General features: G+C 32.4%; 2 protein-coding genes across 2 annotated transcripts in view; one reads left to right on the forward strand and one right to left on the reverse strand.

The window, feature by feature from the left end:
• LOC140451988 (cullin-associated NEDD8-dissociated protein 1-like) overlaps window positions 1-4,752 on the reverse strand; it is a 28,451-nt gene extending 23,699 nt beyond the window's left edge. The window contains exon 1 of the mRNA XM_072545988.1: window positions 4,595-4,752. Coding sequence (XP_072402089.1) covers window positions 4,595-4,636 — 42 coding nt within the window. The 5' untranslated portion in view covers window positions 4,637-4,752. The remainder of the gene's footprint in view (window positions 1-4,594) is intronic.
• Window positions 4,753-8,598: 3,846 nt separating this feature from the next.
• On the forward strand, window positions 8,599-22,454 carry LOC140451969 (putative inactive tyrosine-protein kinase Wsck). The gene is made up of 8 exons (XM_072545957.1): window positions 8,599-9,216; window positions 9,325-9,464; window positions 9,540-9,839; window positions 10,893-11,119; window positions 11,196-11,567; window positions 14,496-14,978; window positions 15,095-15,308; window positions 17,053-22,454. Exons 1-8 carry the CDS (start codon window positions 9,053-9,055, stop codon window positions 17,340-17,342), a joined length of 2,190 nt encoding a protein of 729 aa, XP_072402058.1. The 5' UTR covers window positions 8,599-9,052; the 3' UTR covers window positions 17,343-22,454.
• Window positions 22,455-22,943: the final 489 nt, after the last annotated feature.

Genomic DNA, 22,943 nt, shown 5'->3' on the forward strand with positions numbered 1-22,943 from the left:
TGAAACCATAGGTTATTGGGAAAATATTTTGTACTATTTAATATTGATATGATTTTTTACTAATTAAAGTTTTGCAAATGTAATTTGTATTTAATTTTATTTTTAATTATGGGTAACAGATATTGTGAATCTAATTTCATATTCAAAAGAACATTAAGATTTCTCCCTATTTTATCAGTGTATCAGCTTATAGGTTGCACAGTACCTATTTCAGAATGACCCAGTATCCATGAGATATACTTATATGTCAAACCCGTTTCTATTTACTGATGAAATAATAATAAGGAATTTATGAAAATCAAACTTTCCTGGCTGAAATGAAAGCATTAAAAAATGAAAATATGCAGCCAAAATCCAAAGTCAAAATACTCGAAGAAAAGATAAATGATTTAGAGTGTGACACAATCTCATGCAATATTGAATTTTTGGGTACATAACTAAACGAAGAAGTTAGTGTTTTTTTCTGTAGTTTTGGAGATTGCTAACGATCTGCTACAGCGTAATATTCAAGTAACAGACATTAAAGAATTTACGAGGAAGAACACAAAAAGAGGCCCTGTCATAGAAATAAAAAACAAAATAATGAAATGTCAACAAGGGAAGAAGTTAGAATCAGATATATGCTCAGCTGTAACAAAAGCAAAAACCCAAGTATATGTCAATGAGTCTTTTACACAAGATGGCAGAAATGGTAAACTGGCATACAAAAGTAAAAAACAAAAAGGTTATAAATATTTATGGGTTAGAAATGGGAAAATCTAGGAATAATATGTGAGGAAACAATAGTTGGATTAGAATAAAATATGAAACAAAATAGCTATAAATCAGAATATTCAAGCTTGTTTACTTGATAGTTTAGAAGAGTTTTATAACACAGTAGGACTAAGTGCTAAGCTTAAAATCCTGTCCTGTATAAGAATAGCCGCTCAATGAGACAATGGAGTCATGGTTATATCTGGAAGAAGAAAAGTTCTTTAACGTCATTGGTTATCAGTCATTTTAAGTAATTAGAAAAGTGAGGTGGTGGTGTTAGTGTTTTAGCAAAAGATCTCTTACATAGTTAGTGAAATTACTTGATATGATGATATATGTTCAATGTTATTTCTTTATATTGAAAAAGTCAATATAACTGTTGGTCCAATATAGAGACCATGGGCTTTTAGCTTATATGAATTTTATTCTATTATAGAAGGCAAACTTGACATGTTGAATTAGCTGAACAAGAAATGTTGGATTATACGATTATAGGTGATATTAATATGGACTATCTATCAAGTACCAAACCAAAAAATGGCGAAGTGCTTCTAAATGTTAACACTTTTTTCTCTTTATAGACTATACATTCACTAATACTAAATCAAAACATGAACTGGCAGTCGTAGAAGCATACATCAGTGATCACTGAATTCAAATCTTGTGAGTCAAACACAGTCCAATCAATCTGAACACTATTGTATGTTTAATAGGCTAAATAAAGACTTCTTCTAGTGGCGCTACAACCCTTTGTGAGTCTTGGCCTGCTTAACAATGTTCTTCCATTCTGCCCTGTCAGATACTCTCCTCTCTATGTCGTCTATCCATCTTTTACGGGGTCTTCCTCTTGTTCTGTTTCCTTGGGGCTTCAATCTCTGGACTACTTTTACAGCTCGATTATCTGACATTCTTCTAGGTGACCAAGCCAGTTTAGTATTTGTGACTTTACAAATCTAACAATATCTGAGCTCTGCATTAGTTCATCCAGCTCGTGGTTCATTTTAATTCTCCACGAACCATCGCTGCATTGGGTTGGTCCAAATATCTTCCTTAGTATTTTGCGCTCAAATATTCTCAGTTGATTTTCATTAGTGGTTGAGAGGGTCCACGTTTCACATCCATATCTGACCACTGGTCTAATTACTGTTTTGTAGCTAAATACAGACAATACCTTCAATTAATGGACAAAATCTGGGACGACCCCAACATTTTATGTGATGAAATAATTAGAACCTTCCAAAGAAACCTTGTACAAGTTAAACTAAAAAATCGTTTTTGAAAAAAAGTGCTCCCTATATTAATGTTGCCATACTAAAATTAGTACAAGAAAGAAACTATCACTATAAACATTCTGTAAAAGATGTACCCCAATAGTAACTATTTACTTCCACTTTATAAAGCATCCCACGCAACACTCACAGAAAACATTGAACCGAGAAAAAGAGAATTTTATCTAATGGAGATAACAACAGCTGAAAATGATCCAAAAAAAACTTGGAGTATACTAAAGACCATAATACATAATAAGAAGCTAACAAAAAAAAACCAACAACTATATCCAAACTTATAACAGACAATTTAGTTATTGATGATCCTAGCCTCATCTCTAACAAGCTCAATAACTACTTTGTTACAGTTGGTTCAAAGCTTGCTCAGGCCATTCATATGTTCCACCAGGACCACCATTAATACACAACATTTTTTCTTGGAGCTTCACAACAATGGAGGAAATTGAAGATATGATAAATAAATTGAAGGGTAAAACTCCATGTGGACTAGACAAGTTATCAGTTGATACTATTAAAGAGTTGTGCCCTAAAAATGGCAAATATAAAGGCCAATATGGATTTAGACATGGTAGCAATACAACAACAGCAGATCTTATAACAAATATTATTGATAAAGGCCAATCTTGTATATTTGTATCGCTTGACTTGAAGAAAGCCTTTGATATAGTTGATCACATGCTGTTATTATCTGTATTGGCAACTTTAGGCACAAAAGGCATAGTGTTGAAGTGGTTTAATGATTACCTATCAGGAAGAACACAACCTATCTTTTTAACAGGGTGAATAGTCAATTGTCCAATATTGAGTGTGGAGTTCCTCAATGGTTGATACTTGGTCCAATGCTGTTCCTTATTTATGCTAATTCAATTTCAACTTTGCCATTAAGAGGTACACTACCAATGTATGCCGATGATACCTGCATTGTATACTTTAGCAAAAACCTAAATGAGGCAAAAAATGTTGAATTTGACTTACAGATGGCGAAGGGATGGTAAGATCATTATAAACTTACCCTTAATGCAGAAAAATCAAGTTATATGGTAATAACAAGGAGAGAAGAGTAGCGACAATTTACAAACTTTACAAAAAGTTATATGTATTAAATATTTGGGACTGTCCATTAACCATTAGTGATGGGTGAAATGACTCATTTGAATGTTTCGCATTTACTTTAACTCACTGTGATGTTTCAAAACATTGAAACAATTGACACATTTTACCATATACTGTAACTTCATATGTTTCATATCATAAAAATTCATTGTCAGTCCCTATGCAAAGATACAATATTTCCTGCAGATTCATTTTCTATAAGGCATGTGACAGCAATGTTATTGTTAAAGTATTGTTATGAGGATTGTTGAACCATTAGGGATTTGAGCTTGCTAAGCACAAATTTATTGTTTTAGGTATAAGTTAGATATGTTTAGTGTGGTTTTATTTAATTAGGTTTTTTTCCTTGGTAGTATAAATTTTCATTACCACTTTTAAATGAATACTTATCATTATCAGATATGACATGTACTATCTCGATATTTCGAGACAGTAAACATTTAATGTATCGAAACATTGAAACAGTTCTGTGACTCAATTCATTGCTTTGAAACATCAACTCAGTAGCCAACAACACTATTGACCATAGACTTACTTGGGAGTATCACATACAACATTTATGCAAAAAAATCTCACCTGCAATAGGGGTTCTTGAAAGAGCAGCTCTCATGCTCTCTGTGTGCTTCAAAATACAGCTATAAAAATCTTTACACTACCAAGACTCTTCCCAACAAAAGAACTATATCTACCCAATAAGATTATGGACATTCAATATATATATATATATATATATATATATATATATATATATATATATATATATATCAAGTATGTATGTTCCTACACTAGTGTCAAATGGAGAAAGTTCACTCTAATATGGAAACAACTCCTCCTCATTAAGTTCACAACTATAACGTAAGAAATAGATTCCACCTTAGAGCTACAGCAATGAACACAACTGCAGGACAACGAAGCATTGTGGTAGAAGGAATAAAGTACTACAACCTTACCCCTGACCTAGTGAAGGCAATGAACATCAATGCATACAGGGTGGAGTGAAGTAATGAACAAAAGGAAATATTCTATTTTGAAAATTACATTACATTAGTGTTTGTATTATATATATTTTTTTTCTAATTTGTCCCACATAGCCTTCCCACAGGGTCAGTAATTGTATATTTAGCATTTTTTATAAGTGACATTATTTTGTACCAAAGAATATAGAGGCATATGCAAATAAAATAAGATTTTTTGTTTTAAGGCAGCAATAATCTTGAAGTAGAAAAATGCTGTTATTAATAATTTTAGAAATTGCACTAATTGATACTGGGAATATAAATGCCAAAACCTACTTTGTATAAACGAAAGTAAAGTCATTAATATATTGCCCTATTTTTCAGTACATAATAAAATCTACCTCATAACATGGAAAATTATTTGATACAACACTACTGTTTTATCAAATTTGAAAAAAAAAAGTTGTTTTAAAAACATCTTACCCTTGCCAGATACTCAAAAAGTGAGTATTGTATTTCAGCCATATTTAGATCTATATCACAAAATTATATTTTTTAATATTATAGTTAAATCTAGATCTAGAAGCTAGAAGTCTATATTCTTTGCTAGAACCAGTAAAACTTTATTTCGTTCGTCGTTCCTTGCACTTGCAGTTCGTTGTAGTAACTGTCAAATGTCAAATTTAAAAATTGATGTGCTTTTTTTTCTTAGTTTTGTTTTTATAGTTGCGACGCCTGTCGGCCTGTCCATGGATTAGGGGAGATTAGGGGAGGGGGCTGTCCACGCCAGCTCAATTTCGTGGTAGCCAGGAAGAAGTCTTGTTTTAAACCAAATCGAAGCTACTTACTTGTCAAATAATTTTATAAAAATCCATTAATACAAGGTCATGTTATTTTAGTAAACTCCACAGGGAGGTAAGAAACCACTTGAGGGAGCGCTTTGTGGTATATACTCTGGCGCTAAGCTAAGCGCTAACTAAGTTTATTGAGCATCTGTATTAGCAAATTTGCAAATTTTATAAATAAAGGGTCTATAGGGTGATGGGGGTCAACTGGACACAGGGGGTGTCTGAGCCATACCTTTTTCATTCTTCTTTGTTTTTTAATTGGTTTAAGAGATTTTTTTACCTAATATTACAAAGGAGAGACTAGTTTTATTAATTTATGATGGTCATGTGTCCACAGATTTGATAAAGTTAGCAAAAAAAATGAAATGACTATTATGAAGTTACCTCCACACACGACACATTTATTACAACCATGAGATGTGTCAGTCTTTAGAGCTCTGAAAAATAGTTGGGACAAGGCACTCAGTAAGTGGCTGAGGGAAAATCCTCTCTAAAAAATTCCTAAAGAAATATTTGTACAAGTGATAACCAAGCTAGCACATGAAATACCTAGTATTAATATTATTAACGGATTTAAAGCCACAGGAATTTATGATTTCGATAAACAAGGTCCTAACAGATATGCAATTCCTACATCAATATTCAAAAAAGATGATTTGCTTAGGTATAAAAATAATCTTCCCAATCCCACGACAGTAAATTTGGAAGCCACTGCTTCTTTGAATGTCCAACACCCAGTAACTATTCCTTCCTCATCCACAGTACAATTAAAAGACAGTAGGCCTACATCTTCAGCAGCACTACAACCAGATGCTGGTTACATTTACAACAGGTAAATCTTCGGGCTTTAAATTGGCCACCACATAGTCCAGATCTTAACCCGATCGAACATTTGTGGGACATAATTAGCAGAAGACTACGACAGCGTTTGCCACCTTCTAGAACCATAATAAAAGTTAGAAGCAGTAGCTTTCGAGATTTGGAATGTTATTGATCAAAACCAAATAGCAAACCTCAGTTCGAGGATGCCTCGTCGATGTGAAGCCGTATTAGAAGTAAAGGCGGAAACAAGTACTACTGGCACGTATTGCATTAATTTATTTTTGTTACTTTAATAATGTTCTTCTTCTTCTTTTTAAATAGAGATGACTGTCTGTTTTCAATGTGCCTCCAGTAAGTGGTCGTTTAATCGTTTTCTTGGCCTTTCTACTGATCGTCTTCCTGTTGGGAAATCGTATCTTATCGTCTTTACGTATTTTGAATGTATTTTCATCTGTTGTTTCTAAAATTCTTTTTGTCCTCTCTGTATAAGATTGTGTTAACGAGTCAAGTACTCTTAGGGCATGGTATAGACGCCTTCTTAACAGGAATATTTGATCTATGGTAGATCTGCCCTTTGTGAATCCTCCCTGTTATTCACCAACCTGTTCGTTTAAGTACAGTCTACTTCTTATGACTCTGGCAAGTACGTTATATGTTACATCCAGAAGAGTGATACTCTTGTAGTTTTCGCACATTGCTTTATATCTCTTCTTATGAATGGGACTTACTATTCCCTCTCTCCATACTTCTGGCATTTCCTCTTGTCCCAGATTTTTGTCAGCAGGCTATATATCCGCGTTTTAAGTGCTTCTCCCTATGCTTGATTAGTTCTGCAGGAACACCATTGCTGCCTGCACTTTTATTGTTTTTATGCTACATATGTTTTATACCATTTCTTCCACGGTAGGAGTCTCCATTGTTTCCGCCGTGTCATTGACTTCCCCTACCATTTCCACTTGCTCCTCATCATTTCCATCCGGTTCTTTATCAAGCAGCTCTCTGAAATGCTCTTGCCATCTATCTAGCTTCCTCCTGTTATATAACTGCTTATCTCCTATTAGATGCCCTTCTTTACTCTGGTAGCAATTCTGTTTTCTTGTGCCTTGGTCACTGCTACTTTTCGCCTTCTCGTAGAAGTTTCTTACATTTTTATTAATGTAATGTTCTTCAATCTCTTGAAGCTTTTTATCCATATGCTGCCTTTTCTTCCTCCTACACACTTTTTTCTTTTGTCTTCCCTCTGCTTCATATTCATTTCTATTTTCGTAAATTGGTTTGTTCACATATTTTAGTCTTGCTTAGTTTCGTTTGTTAAGGCTTTTCTTACAGTCGGCAACAAACCATTCTTTATTTCTATCTTTCTTTACTTGATCCAACCAGTTTTGAGCTGCTTCCTTCATGGCTTCTTTTATTATTCCCCACTCCATTTCGATGTCACCTTGATTTTCGCTTTGAAGCAGTTTGTATCTGTAAGGTTTCCTCTATCATTTTTCCCATAGCTGGATTTAGCACGTCTGGCTCATTACCGACTATATCCAAACCTGTTACGATCATGTTATCCTTTTTCTTTTCTTTCTCTAGGTATGTACTAGATCTGACACTTAATTCTCGAACTTCCTTCTTTGTCTGTTCACTTTCCTTTTTAATAGCTTCATTTTCTTTCTTCAGCTTCTGATTTTGTGCTCTTAATTCTTTTAACACTTCTGCACAAACTCTTTGCTCTCTTTTAATATCCTTCTCTTCTTCTTTTGGGTTCGTCTTTCAAGAAGTTCTTTACCAATAAGGAAAAAAAAATCGTAATATATATTCATAGGAAAAGTGAGAGGAATGGGACGAAGTAAGGTTATATTATCTTCAGATGATATAACCTTTTTGGAAACGTTTATTTCTTTATCGAAATATAAAACTTTATCCATTGCAGCTTCAAATCCGGCAGTTGTTGTTTCAAACGATAAAATTGACATTACAAGCTCTGCAGTTGGTAATTCAATCCCAATTTCCGAAGTCAGCACTTCAGAACAGAAAGGATGCGTTAAAAGGAATGAAATATCATCACAGCTGAACCATACTTGTGTAATTCCATATGCTATAAGTATTTCCACCAAGTACCTCAGGCACCCCCTTTGACAAGGAGTTCAAGACCTTCGTAAGGATCAACTGTTCACCTCTACACCAATTTTTCTTTTGATAAACGAAAAACAAAAAAGTCAACTTCACAAGCAGCTGTAAGCCGAAAGGTGTTTAAAAAAGAAAAGAAAGAAAATAAGAGATTTATTGATGCTCTGATGATGATGAAGACGACGCTGTGTTTATATTTTGCTCGGAACTATTTTAGCACATCGCAGGTGAAGGAGATTTGGATTAACTACACTTTATGAAATAAATAATGCCATTTATTGTGTGCGGGTGCAACTGGAAAGCAAAAATTGTATATTTGCAATTTTTGTAAATTAGAAATTTTTTATTACTTTTTCTGTACAAAAAACTGTAGGGGTCATTTTACCCTAACCATGATGTTAACCTTTAAACACTAGAGCTTTTCAAAATTAATGTTATTCTTCTAACTGCATACTTAAATATATTTTTTTCACAGGAATATGTTCTGCTATACCTCTCTTATTGTTTGATTAAATTGTAGTTAATTATTTCTTTTTTGTTATTTTTAGCTTAAAAAAATGTTACAGGGACCATTTTGCCCCACTCTCTCCTATTTACAAATTCTACTAAAAAAGATATATTCCTGTTTATTCAAATACTAATTTATAAAAAAAATGTATTGTTTATAGTACATGATACTCTGACTCTGACTACTGCATTTGTCATTGCCATTCGCTTGCTCTATTAGCGCGTTTTATGTATCCCAAAAATTGTCATAAATAATCAAAACAGGAACATAATTAGAAATCTGGAGAATTGCTTTCAAAATCTGACAAATTTTAAAAACGTCTTGTAGCGAAATAAAATTTATGGAGCTGGCAACGCGGAGGTACCCACTCCCACTCGTTTTTGGGGTGGTGTGATGATGTCAGTTGGCAACTGAATTCTAAGTAAAACATAACCTCACCCAATATTACAGATCTGAAATATTTATTTATATTTATATATTATTGATTAAACTTATTACATTGTAAGAAGAAAAGCTGTTTTTACAAAACATAAGTTAAACCATTAGAAAATATAAAAATGACAAGCCCATATAAACAAGGTTAGAATGACTAATCTTAGCTTCAAATTATAGCATTTCACATAAGACTGATTAGTGGTATTGAAGATGTTTAAGTTCTTATTAACGATTTATATGGCAAATTTTGTATTTTCTTTCGAAAATACATTTCTTGGTTGCTATAATGACATTTCGCCCGGAAAGAGGATTTCTATTGAACAGAATAGAGCAAAGCCAGAGTGTATTAAAGATTGTTTTTCAAAATATTATAGGTGAGTAGTAACTTTTTATTGGCTAATGGATTTAGTGTCTGCAGTCATATAAACCCAAACAAACAACAAACTTTTTGAAGTCAAGTCAAATATAGAAATTAATTTTAGGTACTCTTTTATTTACAATGAAGGAACTTGTCTATGTGGGAATTATTTAGGAGAACAAGTTTCTAATGAAACTTGCAGTGAATGCCAGTCTTGTGATTTTAAAGTGAATTTAACAGATACTTATTTTACAGGAAATTTAGGTAATAATTCTTTAAATATTTTTATTAGTAATGATTCAACTGGACTATAATATAATGCTCCTAAAAAATTTTTAGTGCCTGGTCCTCCAAGAAACTTTAAGGTAACAAACATTACAGAAAACCATATAAGAATAACATGGCAAGAACCCGAGTCATATGTAGAAATTACTAAATATAAAATTATGACCATTGTGATACATACTTACTCCAGTTATTATGCCCCTCATAGTCCAGAATGGTTTTACTCAAATGATACATTTCAAACAGCCATGTATACATTATTACCTGCTACAAAGTATAATGTAACATTGTCCACTGTTTCACCAGATGGGGATGGAGCTCTAGTTTTTAGAGTCATTGAAACAAAACTAGATAGTAAGTTGTATGATTACAAAGTGTAATTTTATTATACAGTGCAGATACTTCATATCGTCATTGAGAGCATAAAAACTTAAGATATACTCTAGCAAATAATAAAGTATTTTAATAATACATTAAAAAGATTACATTTTGGATTAATAACAAAAATAATGAATACATTTTGATTCTGATTTAGGAATTAGTAGGTTTTCCTTAAGAAAACTATAAGATATTACAGAGTTAGCAGAATATCATTTAAATCATTCTAAATGAAGTAATTAGTCTTGTATTATGTTCATTATATTTATTTTTTAAATATTTTGAAGATTATACAATAATAAGAAGCTTTTAAATAATAGTAATCAATGTAAATACAATAAAGTTGTATAGAAAAATAGGGTGTCTGATACTGGTTTCATATGTATTTTTCCTTACTTTATTTGACCACCTCTAGGTAGTATTACTCTCAAACGTGTTTTCATGTAGTTTTTCCAAGTATTTTAACTGCAGTCTCATTAATAATATTTGCCATATTTCTCCAAAGACACCAGAACTGCCTTTCCGTATTCTGTTTAATTACCTCTTCAGTTTGTTTTTTAGTAGTTAATTAAATATTTTATTTTTGTAACAATTAAAAAGTCATTTGATCATGTAGTTTGTTCATGATTGATAATCCTCATTCTTTAGAAAATAAATCTTTCTTTGTGATATCCTTTTAGGCTATTTTTTTATTTGTTTCTTAGGAAGAAACAATCTTATGATATTCTTTCATATGTGTATACATTTTTGCAACATAAAAGACTTATAATCTTGGATATAGATCCATTAGCAGATTAGCAGTATGCTTAATTTAAGCTGATTTAAGTTTAATGTTTAAAATGTGAATTACTTGAATATAAAATAATTACTAATAAATGTCAATACCATATGCTATTATTTCAGTGAGTTTATGTAAGTTTGTAATAAACAGTAGATAATTATGTTTTACCACCTTCACCTCAGGCCTCATGTTTCATCCTCATTCTGGAGAATAGTACTTTTTGATGTTATTATTGTAAATTATTCTAGAACCAGATAGTATACCTACGAAGCCAAAAATAGTAGAAAATCGTGGACATCAACTTGATGTCAAACTTCTACCAACACCAAATAATAATGGTCCAGTAACAGCTTATAGAATTATAGTTATCAATGAAGATGCCAATCAAGATTTTGATGATACTATTCTTAGTTCATATCATGATGCCAACAGAAATGGATTATCCTACTACATAGCTGCCGAACTAAATCCAAAGGTATGACAATTATTTGATTTTTGATATTTTGAAAAACTATTGTATGGTATTAATGACTGAAAATAATTTTTTGTAGGACATTAATAATATATTCACTGTTGGTGATGGCCGAACATATGGAAAATATTACAATGCTCCTCTCGATACTAATATCAACTATAACTTAATATTAGCTTTAGTGAGCAGTTTAAATGGGGTGGAAAAGGTAGTTTATAGCAATGGAGTAGGAACTGGTAATGGAGTATCAATTTTGAATGTTTCTGATGATCAAATCGGAGGGGATTCCCCAGCTGTTATCATTGGATTATCTGTTGCTATTGGTTTATTGACCTTTATGTTAATAGCTGGTATAATTGGATTCATTATTTTAAAAAGTAGAGTTGTTAATAGAAGACACAGGCTCTCTGATAATCAAGAATTAACTCTCCAAGGGCCCATGATTGAAGTTGTAAGTATTTTTAAGTCCTTACTTTAATGTATGAAATTGTAGATTAGATTGTATTATAAAATTTAGGCTCCTGAGTAAGTCATAGCTGCTTTGACTTCAAAATTCCTTTTTATCTGCCCTTGCACATAATTCTCTTAATACAATTTGTAATCTCAAACTTTATATTTTTTAAACACCATAAACACCAGTTTGCTTTTGTGATAAATGTTTCTATTAGAGATTAGAATTGTATTTTCCTGGAATGCAAAATTAAACAAAGATATATAGACCAATTATATTACAGTCTACAACAAGAACAATGTTTTCCAATTAATATAGAGTATTTACTAAGTTTTTATGATATGAGAGTAATTCAATTAATTATTGACCATTTGAAAGAAATAAATATGCTGTTGCCATGCAACAGTGATAGATATAAAAAAAATCAAAATATCATGTGGGAATGCCGAGAATCTTTGGTTTGCAATGTAAGGCTATATATGAGTTCTTGCAGGCCTTGGGTTTAGGGACGATTGCAGATTGGCCTATGGGACTCTGGAAATTCTTACTGTGCCCTCCTTGTCTATGAGGACCTTATGTTTGTTAAGAGGAACGGGGCCCTCTGGGACCCACGAAGAGGTGCCCGCAGACCCGGCATAACACTAGACACAGGTGTGATCTTGTTCTAGCCTACTGCAGGCTAAAGAGGTGTCAAACTGGATCAGGGTATTGGTTGATTAAATTTTATAATAAATTGCCTGAGAACTTAAAAGATCTCCCCACAACTTAATTTAAAAGTAAAATTAAGGAAATTTTAATAAAACATACAGTGTGGCGCACCGAAAACGAAACAGAGGCATTTACTGGCAGATGATTCCTTTTTTGAAAAAACGCTCGGACCCGTCGATTTTGTTTTCGAGGGGGACACAAAATTGGCATAAAATCACTTTAACATTTGCAGCCCCTCAAGCGGTGGTAGCATCATCCCTAACATCTTAAATGAAAAGGGGGGTCGAATGATCCATTATTTGAAAGGTCTTTCAACTCCCTTTATAATGATGTAAAATTCATGTCTTCAATTCAGTAGTTTTGGAGATTTATTGATTTAAAGTTTAAAGTAGACTTTAATAGGTACATCAAATTAGTTTGTACTTCTTTCAGAAGAAATTTGAGTAAATGCATTTTCTTGATAAGTAAATGCTTTTATTTACTACGCCCATGGTTTATTAATAATAAAAATAGCAATTGAAGTGTCCTTTGTGGCGGAAAAAGTTGTTTCTTGAAGAAAGATAAGTAGAGAATGCCACATACTTATTTTAAATAGGAAATCGTACATTAGTTTGCGATTAATTTGACCAATCTTTGTTGTTAAAATATCATTTATTGCTTTATACATAAATTAACCATGGTATATTCCACGGCAGAAAGTGTTGAAATTATTGAAATATTTTTCGGAAATAATCAGTGCGCTAATAGAACAGCACAAATTTTTAATGAGTGACATGAGAACAATAATGTACACCGAAAATATGTTCTAGAACTTGTAGCTAAATTTCGGGAAACTGGATCAGTCGCCAATAAAAAACGTAATATTGAAAATCCTATAAGGAACGAAGCAACAGAAGTGGGGGTTTTAGGGCAAGTTATTGTAGATCCTACATTAAGTACCCGCAAATTGCAAACTTCGTGTGGTGTTAGTCGACGTACTATCCAACGGATTCTAAAGGCCCATAATTTTCATCCGTATAAAATTCACCTTGTACAAGAACTTAATGAAGACGATTTTGATAAGCGATTATTTTGTGAAGTTATGAGTGAACGAATTACAAACGATGAACAATTTTTATTTAACATTTGCTTTTCCGACGAATGTTCCTTTTTTTTTAAATGGCGAAGTAAATCGTCATAATTGTCGATATTGGTCGGACTCTAATCCCAGAATTTACCATGAGGTACACACACAGCAGCCACAAAAATTAAATGTTTGGGCTTTCATTTTTGGCGATCATTTGGTTGGTCCTTTTTTCTTACCTGGAAATTTGACTGGTGAAATGTATTTGGAATTACTGCAAAATGCCATAGATCCTGCGCTAACAGATATAATTGAAAATCAGAATGATGGTCGATACGTAGAGAATATGTTGATGTTCCAACAGGATGGTGCCCCACCACATTACGCATTAAGAGTTCGGCATTATTTAGATCAGACCTTTCCAGGTCAATGGATTGGTAGAAGAGGTGCCGTTGAATGGCCCCCAAGATCGCCAGATTTATCACCTTTGGATTTCTTTTTGTGGGGTTACTTAAAAAGCAAAATCTATGCTACTCAGCCAACATCCTTAGAAGATTTACGACAAAGAATTGTGAATGAGTGCCATCAAATTACTCCTCAAATATTGCAAAATGTCCGGCAACGTTTTCAGCAAAATCTTTATTATTGCATGGAAAGTAATGGTGGTCATTTTCAACATTTACTCGGCTGACAGGTCAGTTCATTCTTTATTTTTTAACAACTTTGCTGCTATGTATTGATCTCCTCTTACGATGATGTATTGTGATTTTATGCCAATTTTGTTTCCCCCTCGATAACAAAATCGACGGGTCCAAGCGTTTTTTTTTTAAAGGAATCGTCTGCCAGTAAATGCACCTGTTTCGTTTTCGGTGCGCCACCCTGTATATTTTATAGTAGTGAGAAATATCTGAAATTTCAATTTTAAACTATTTTAACTCAAACTGATATGAGTTTTGTTTATAGAACTATTAATCTGCTTTTATTTTGACCCGTAGGCTACTGGCAAAATTACATCAATAAATGAAATTTTATTTGAATAAATAATAAATAAATATATAATAAATTTAAACCAGAATATAAGAAATATTCAAAATACCTTTATGGTTTGGTTTTTTGTAAAATTTTTTATGTAATGTACAACTTGGCATATTTTTAAGGAAAACAATGGATATATTGATGAAGAGGAAGTCGTGCCGGTTAACCATTACAGAAACTTAAAGCAGAAAGTTCGAACAATTCCTTCCAGTCAGCTCAATGTAGAACCTACGAATTTACTTGGTGTCGGCAGATATGGAAGAGTTAATAGTGCAATATTACAAGAAAATGATAATGTCATATCAACTGCAGCATATACAATTCAAGATAAAAAAATGTCTCAAGAAACTAGAAAGATAATGCTTCACGACCTTGATGTACTTATAAAAGTTGGAAGACACGACAATGTCATATGTCTTATTGGAATGTGTGAAACATCGCAAGTGATTTATGTTGTTTTGGAACATGCCTCCTTGAATCTCAAAGATTTTTTACTCGCCAATAGAGATTCCCTTCCGGGAAGATTCAGTACAATGACAGAATCTCAAGCTTTGGATATTGCAGTACAAATAGCGAAGGGAATGGCTCATCTAGATTCCTGTAAGGTAAGTTAGTTATATTAGACACAATACTGATTTAATGTACAAACCTCTTATCTATTTGTAATACAATGTTTTATTTAATTATATTAATATATCTAGTATATTATTTATTGATTTAGATAATTCACAAACAACTCTGTGCTCGCAGTGTAATTATATCTCATGGAGGAGTTGTTAAAGTCACCAGCTATGGTATAGCTCAATATTTTAGCCACAACAAAATTCCTGATTATACTAGATGGACAGATGTTGAAGTATTTAAAAATCATCCGCATAATAGAAAAAGTGATGTTTGGTCGTATGCATGCTTATTATGGGAGATATGTGCGTTAGGTAAGTAAATTTATTTTCTATTTCCGGCACTGATATATCCAACAGCTTTTGCATCTTTTCTATGGATTTAATATCAGATCATACTGGCCTAATCGAGCTAGAACGTGTATGTTCGAATCGGACCACCTCTTCAATATTTTGTTGTCTAAATAGCGAAATAGTTGATATTAATTGATAAGAATCACAGTGGAGTAAAGTTATTGTGTTTTGCATCTGCCAATAATATTTCGGTGAGTAAAATTTAATTTTACTTGCATTTACTAGTCTAAAAACATTCCCAACACTTCATTTAGTAAACGACTCTTTGCTCCTCTTATCTACGAGGACTACTTTTGACTACGAGGGCACCTCAAATAATAATATGAGTTCACTGATTGAAAATAATCCTGCAACGTCAAACATGTCACAGCAATCTACTTCAACAAACATCTCACAGCCTTCCATTTCTTACACAGCAGCAGTTAAAACAGCGCCGAAATGCTCCTTCCCAAAGAAGGAGCAAGCCATAGTGATCCATTCAAAAGAAGACTTAAAGTTATATGACTATGTTAAATCCATAGGAGATATCGGACCAAGGAATATATGCTTCGCCTCAAGGATCTCAAACAGCAGAATATGTATTTATTTAACCAAAACAGATCTAGTTGAGCAGCTCATTTCCACAAATCCTACCATTACCATCGGAAACCATATTCTTTCAGTCAGAAGATTAATCACACCAGTAAAACGACTGATCATGTCTAATATATGTCCTTCAATACCCAATAAAATAATATAGGCCTCCCTGAAAAACATAGGACTTCAGCTAACTCCAATATCATTCCTACGAGCTGATCCCAGGAGATGAACACAACCATATCTTGTCCTTCCGCAGGCAGGTATATTTTGTGCCACAAAAAGCAAACTGTGTTGTAAAAAGTATAACTCATTACTGTTTAAATAATGCCCTAATCTTAAATGGATCAAAGACCAATATGGTAACCTTTTCACCTTCTACTATGCAGATGAGTCCATTAGTAAAACTTGACAATCAGTCAGTGGTAAATAGCCACTCTACTAAGTTGTTAGATGTTTACCTGGATTCTAATTTGTCTTGGAGCTCTCACGTTGATTATGTAGTGGGAAAATTGTCTGTGCACTGTTATGTTCTCTGGCAACTTAGAAATTTTGTCTCCCTTAAAAATCTTGGATTCCTGTAGACCAGTTTTTAAACAATTAAATATTTTAACTATAATTTCGCTGTATATTTTCAGTTGTGTTGTTTATGTAAAGTCACATAGATGCAATTTTATTTGCAGAAATGATGTTTCCTTAATGAGTTGCTACAATTTTCGTTACAGAAATAATTTGGTGACCCCTGTTCGTCACTTGACCGTTGTGGGCAAGGGTGCTTACCCAACATGCGTTCGTTTGTATAATAAATTACCTAATTATGTTAAAGAGTCAAATATTTATGTATTTAAGAGAACAGTTAAGGACTTACTTCTGGTACACACTTTCTATTCGTTAGAGGAATACTTGCAGGCATCTTTTTAACAATTTGTATGTTTTTGTGTATAATTTATATGTTTTTATGTTAACTGTTTTTATGTACTTATAGTTTTTACTGATCATATATTGTATTTGACGCATTTCAATACTTGTAAAAGTCAGATGAAATAAAGATTATTGATTGATTGAGAATATATGTATATATTTAATTAATTAGTACTTACAACATAATTTTAACACATTATGTCTTTAGGTGGTACTCCATATGGTTTCGTTGCCAACAACAATGAAATTCCTGATAAGATAGTGAAAGGACTAAGACTTCCCCAGCTTCAATATATTAATGATGAGATGTACCAAATAATGTTGGATTGTTGGCAGCTGGACTTTACTGAAAGACCTTCTTTTGTTGAGCTAGGTGAATCTTTAGAGAGCTTGAAGAAAAACGATTTGATTCCATATATTACGTTTAGTACATTCCCTAATTTTCAGTACGAGCAGTTTTATCCTGATATGGAACTTGCTGTAAGACCAGTATTTTAATTAGTATCGTACGCAGATTGTTCCACATATTAGCTGTTTAAACGTACTGACTCTCTATTTTCTATTTCTTTTTAATTTGTGGAACACTCTGTACTATTTGTAGAGTAAAAATTATACGTATCAATAATTATATTTTTACATATATTTATGACATGACAGAACGGTTTCATTTATCAGGAGTTGATAATTGAAATAACCTTTTTTAAGTTTTGTATTACATATTTTATTTGTATATGCCACATTTTATCCATTTTTCAATTAGGATTTTATCATAATGGTTTTAATATGTTGTTTTCCTACAAAATCAGTTGTTTGCCATCTATTAGTTGTTCTGTATTGTCGGAATACTAGATAATGATTGAAAAGTATGTATTACAAAGTAATGCATTTTAATAACAAAGTTAATGCCATATATGACAGTTGACATTAAGGTATATCACGTTTAAGATGTGGCTGTTATTATTGTTTGTGTCTAATTCTATATTAAATAAAGGGAGGCACTTTTTAGTACCTTTTTGACGAATGTTAGATATGTTCAGGACCTCGAGTCCTAGTTCTTCTAGTGTTTTTTTTTTATATCCTCCGGTTTTAATTTTTTACATGGGGTAATATATCTTAATATATGGATGCTCATGTAGTTATCGGAGTGTTAGGCAAATTCTAAGGAGCCGACTGTGATTTGATGATATAGAAATCTTGTGATGACTTGCAACGGTTTTTGTAGGAAAAATATTACTTTTCATTACTCAGTTCCCATATTATTGTATTAATTGCGTATTTTATAAAACCAATGTTGCGTTTGCAATTACAAAAATTGCAATTTTTTGTAAGTAAAGTATAACTGTAGAATGGAATCAGTGAACAAATTTTTTCCGTGAGCCATTCTTGTACCTTATAATGTTAATATTTCGAATATATACGAATATTTCGAATGTAATGATCTGACAATACCGAATTAAGGATATTGTATCGCAGTTTCCTAATCTTTCCCAATAATGTGCTATCCTATTCTTTGTCCAAGTTGAAGAGAAATACTTATTAACATCTCCAAAAATCACTGCTTTTCATTATGCGTTGCTAGAGTCAAGGAGGACCCACTGTCCATAGGTGGATGAACCATCTGAGTTGAAATATAAATTATAAGATTAATAAGAAGGTGCCCAACAAATTGGAGACCTTTACAATACCTTAGTTGTAACTTTTTTTATTTAAATGCACATTTAGAATTAATTAAAGCAATTAAAGATAATTTAACCCTCCTTTTTTATACTCTACAAATAATTATGAAGATGAAATCTGTATACATATATTTCATCTCCATAACAATTATTTTCGAAAATAAAACCAAAATTTTATTTGTAAATATTTTTTCGTGGATTTATTAAAAATCTGAACTGATTATTGTACAAAATTTTAATTTAAAGTCAACAGAGTTTATTCCAGTGACCTATTATAGTCATTTTTATGACCTAATAGAGATTTTGACCATTCTGGAAGTACTAAAAACAGGATTTTTTCTTTCTTAATTTGTATTATCATTCTTATCTATTGCACAAAGTAGTTCCTTTTGTATTAGTAGTTTCATTGAAGTAAAAATGACTCATGACTGTGGTATATACAGTACGCAAGTCTTTCAGCTGGACGTAGGTAATATACATTGAGGTAAATGTAGCAACTGCGCTTTCTCAAGCGCACTGCTATCGTCAAGGCTGCAGACGTTTTAACTTTTAGTATCAAATAAGACTATTGGGTGTGCTTCGAGGGAGTTAATTCTGCTACGTAAATCTACGTAAATAATTTAAACTTATTGCAATGTAGTTAAAAATCTTTGAACAATTTTATTGTAGGCGATGCCCACCGAAAAACGAAAAAGAATTATCCGATTATTTCAATGCAGTTAAAAACCTTTGAACAATTTTATTCTAGGCGATGCCCACCGAAAAACGAAAAAAAAGTAGTTAAACAAAAATAATTAATTCATTAAAAAAAATTGAAAAACAAACAATACAATCTACTGTACAAAATATTAAGTAAACTAAATAAAAGGTTCAAATATACCATCTGCTTGCAAGACAATAACCTAGTCTATTATAAAATGCTTGGCTTACGTTTGCAAGTTGTTGTAGCGTATTCATAGCACATGCATTTCTTATTTTTTTTTTCTAAATACAAAACTATATTGTGTGCCCTCTCGATGACATCGATGGTGGATTTAATAAAAAGAAATCCATGGGAGCCAAATCGGGAGATCTAGCAGGCCATTTAACTTGTTTTCTTCCGCTTAGAATGCGATCCTGAAAAATTGTGTTTAAATAATTTCTCAAAATACACGCATTATGAACGAAACTGCCATGCTGTTGATATCAGACATCTTCTAAACGTACGTCTGGGATATTCTGAGTAGCTGGAATAATGTTATCTTGTAAACGAGCAATATATTTAGCCGAATTCAGAACTCCCTCGATGAAAAACGGACCAATTACGTGGTCACCTAAAATGCTGGTCCACAAATTAAGTTCTTGAGGGCTTTGGGTCCGATGTACAATATTTCGATGTAAATTTTCCTGAGACCAATACCGCGTTCTGGAAGGATTGTGGATGATCTCGTACTGAAAATGACGATTCATCGATTCATGACGTGAACAGGATATTTTTTATAAAATTATCATTTTCGTGAGATGCATTTATTGCAGCTTCACAAAATTCCATTCTACGAAATTGATTTCCGGGAAATAACTCCTGAGTTTTCGAATATTTGAAACTCTAAGCCATATTTGTCTAAAACTTTATTAACTGTGGTATGCGAGACCTCCAACTTCCCGGCGACACTTCTAGTGGTTTTGGAGTTATCCACCTCAATGGTAACACAAATACTTCCATTTCTCTCATAAAAGTGAATAGTGAATAGTCAATAAAAATTAAGGACGCGGAACCTTTGCACACCGAAATTCCGTATAATCCAAAGTTTTATGCAAACAACAAAGAAATAAACACCATGAAAACTCCAACAGTAAAAATAGCAACAATTAGAATAGCTTATCGCCTTTGATAATGTTAAGCACGAGAAACTATTGGAAATCTTGCAAAAACTAAACTTTGATTATCAAGGTGTTCAAATAATATCAAGATGGAGTCAAATGGCAGGAATAAAACTCGAAGGCTTCCTGTCAGAGGAAATAAATATTCAGAAGGGTGTACGACAGGGATGTATTCTCTCGCCAATGCTATTCAATTTATACTCAGAATATATTTTCTGTGAAGCATTGGAAGACGATTCAGCTGGAATAGCGATAAATGGAGTTCTTGTCAACAATATCCGATATGCTGACGACATGGCTAGAATAGCCAACAATTTGGTAGACCTCCAGAGATCCTTATCTATGGTTAATATGACACATGGTTTACATATCAACATAAAAAAAACCAAAATGATGGTTATCTCAAAAAAGTTAACAATAATTAGTCTCTAATCGACAGGTGTGTGAGTTAGTTTCTCGGTACAAATATCTTGGAGCTGTTGTCAACGAGCAAAACCAACATTCTGAAGAAATTCGTTCACAGCACCATCTATCTTGTGTTATGTTTTTCATTTGAAATGTGGGTCTACAGACGAAATCTCAGAGAGTCCTAGGTGGAAACAATCACAAATCGGTCAGTGCTAGAAATACTTAATATTGAACCTGCAATTGTATTTACTATAAAGAAGAGAAAACGAGTTCCTTGGTCACGTCTCTGGAGGCACAAGATATGAATTCCTTCAGTTTATAATGCAAGGAAAAATAGGTGGACGAAGAAGCGTGGGGCGTAGAGGAACTTCTTGGCTGCATAAACTTATTGAATGGTCGAATTATTCCGCGCAGCAGTTTCAAAAGTGCAAATAGCCATGTTGATCAGCAACCTCCTTGATAAGAAGCTTATCGCTTAAGTGCGTTGAGGGTCTTAACAACACTTCGTGGAGTCTAGGAAAACATTATTATATTATTACTTAGCTCAATTATAGTATTTTGTTGCTGACTAAGAGCTTTCAATTTTCGTTCAAAGAAATCCAACGACTTGTGGGCTACTTTTTGATGCTTTGTTGTGAGATGCCGCATAAGCCTTGACGGTTTTATACTTTCACGTGATAAATCATCGCTCTAAATTACACATTGAGGTTTATTATTTATGACTGAACCCGTATTTCAAATAACTCATCGTAATGTCTTTTTTTCGGGTTTGATTCACCACCACCGCTATTGACACTCATACCAGATGTTGAAGGCTGCAATCTTTTAAGACATTGATCCGTTTTACAACAATGCGGTGTGGCAACGTAGCCGATGCAGTTTGGCTCGCGTAAATAACAGATAAATGTACCAAAATAGGAAAAAATCATTATCTAACGTATTTAGTCTTTGAATTAAATTTTTTCTATGGGCTTTCTTACACAAGGGTGTCGCCAGAATATTTCAACTTGTCAATGGGTCTCGAAATCAAATAATATTTAGAATATTAAGATAATAAAGTAAATTGAGAAGATAATACAATGTAATAAAGAAAAAAATTAATCTAGAAGCTTTGGGATCCTTATTGATATTGTGCTATGATTGTTTTGGCGCAAACTCAAGTCTGTCACCACAGAACAATCACGATATTATTTTACCTAGGACTTTAAACGGAATTTTACCAAATAGGTTTTTTTATAAATATTTTTGTATGTAACTTACGGTAAAAAGTAATTATCTATCTTATAAACTTAGTCTATATTAGCAATTTTAGCTTATATTGATCTGTCCATATTTTATTGCGATAAAAGTATTTTTGTATTTAAACTTTGGTTGTGATTTTTCTTTTCTGATTTCTAGCAGCCATTCAGGTTCATGTACTTTATATTATACCTCAATTAGCTTATATTTTAGTTGCGTTCATTTAATTTTAATATAAATCGTACACCTGTATAAAGTGTAAAACAAATGTAAAGTCGCTCAAATGACAAAGTTACCGTATACATTCCAGAATAAAACGCATTTTAATTGTTACAGCTTGTTTATTATGTATTTCAGGTATATCTTTACTTTATTTGTGTACTGTATTATGTTATTGTAATATATAAAAAGTTATTAAATTAAATAACCGATATTTTAATTTTGAAATATACCAAATATACTTCCCATTCCCTATACCTATTAATGGCGATGTTAGATAGGGATAAAGCACTTATTGCTTATAAGATCACTAAAAACATAAATCAATGGAATGACTGTAAAGTATTACGTAATTTAGTAACAACCATGACTGAGAGAGAAAAATCATATTTTAAATGCTCAATCTTCTAAAGATATGTGAAATAAGTTAAAATTTTTGGTAAATAATTGCAAAACCAAAAATAACATCGAAATAAAAACCGTGGGGAACGCAAATGAGATAAATAAACACTTTATTGAAGTCATACCAAACAGGAAAGCAGACATCAATACACAAATATTCTATGAAAATATCTAAGTATTCCCTCAGTTCTTTTCGTACCTTTAAACCAGTATCTGGAATTAATATTTTACATATTATTAATAATATAAAAAGTAAAAAGATTAAGGAAGTTACAAATATGAAGAAAAAATTCAC

Source organism: Diabrotica undecimpunctata, chromosome 10, assembly GCF_040954645.1.
Source record: "Diabrotica undecimpunctata isolate CICGRU chromosome 10, icDiaUnde3, whole genome shotgun sequence".
Classification (NCBI taxonomy): domain Eukaryota; kingdom Metazoa; phylum Arthropoda; class Insecta; order Coleoptera; family Chrysomelidae; genus Diabrotica; species Diabrotica undecimpunctata.

Coding starts and splice junctions, on each gene's coding strand:
- LOC140451969 (XM_072545957.1), top strand. CDS start 9,053: ATGTTTAAGTTCTTATTAACGATTTATATGGCAAATTTTGTATTTTCT. Junction 9,465..9,539: donor TTATTTTACAGGAAATTTAG/GTAATAATTCTT, acceptor AAAAATTTTTAG/TGCCTGGTCCTCCAAGAAAC. Junction 15,309..17,052: donor ATGGGAGATATGTGCGTTAG/GTAAGTAAATTT, acceptor TTATGTCTTTAG/GTGGTACTCCATATGGTTTC.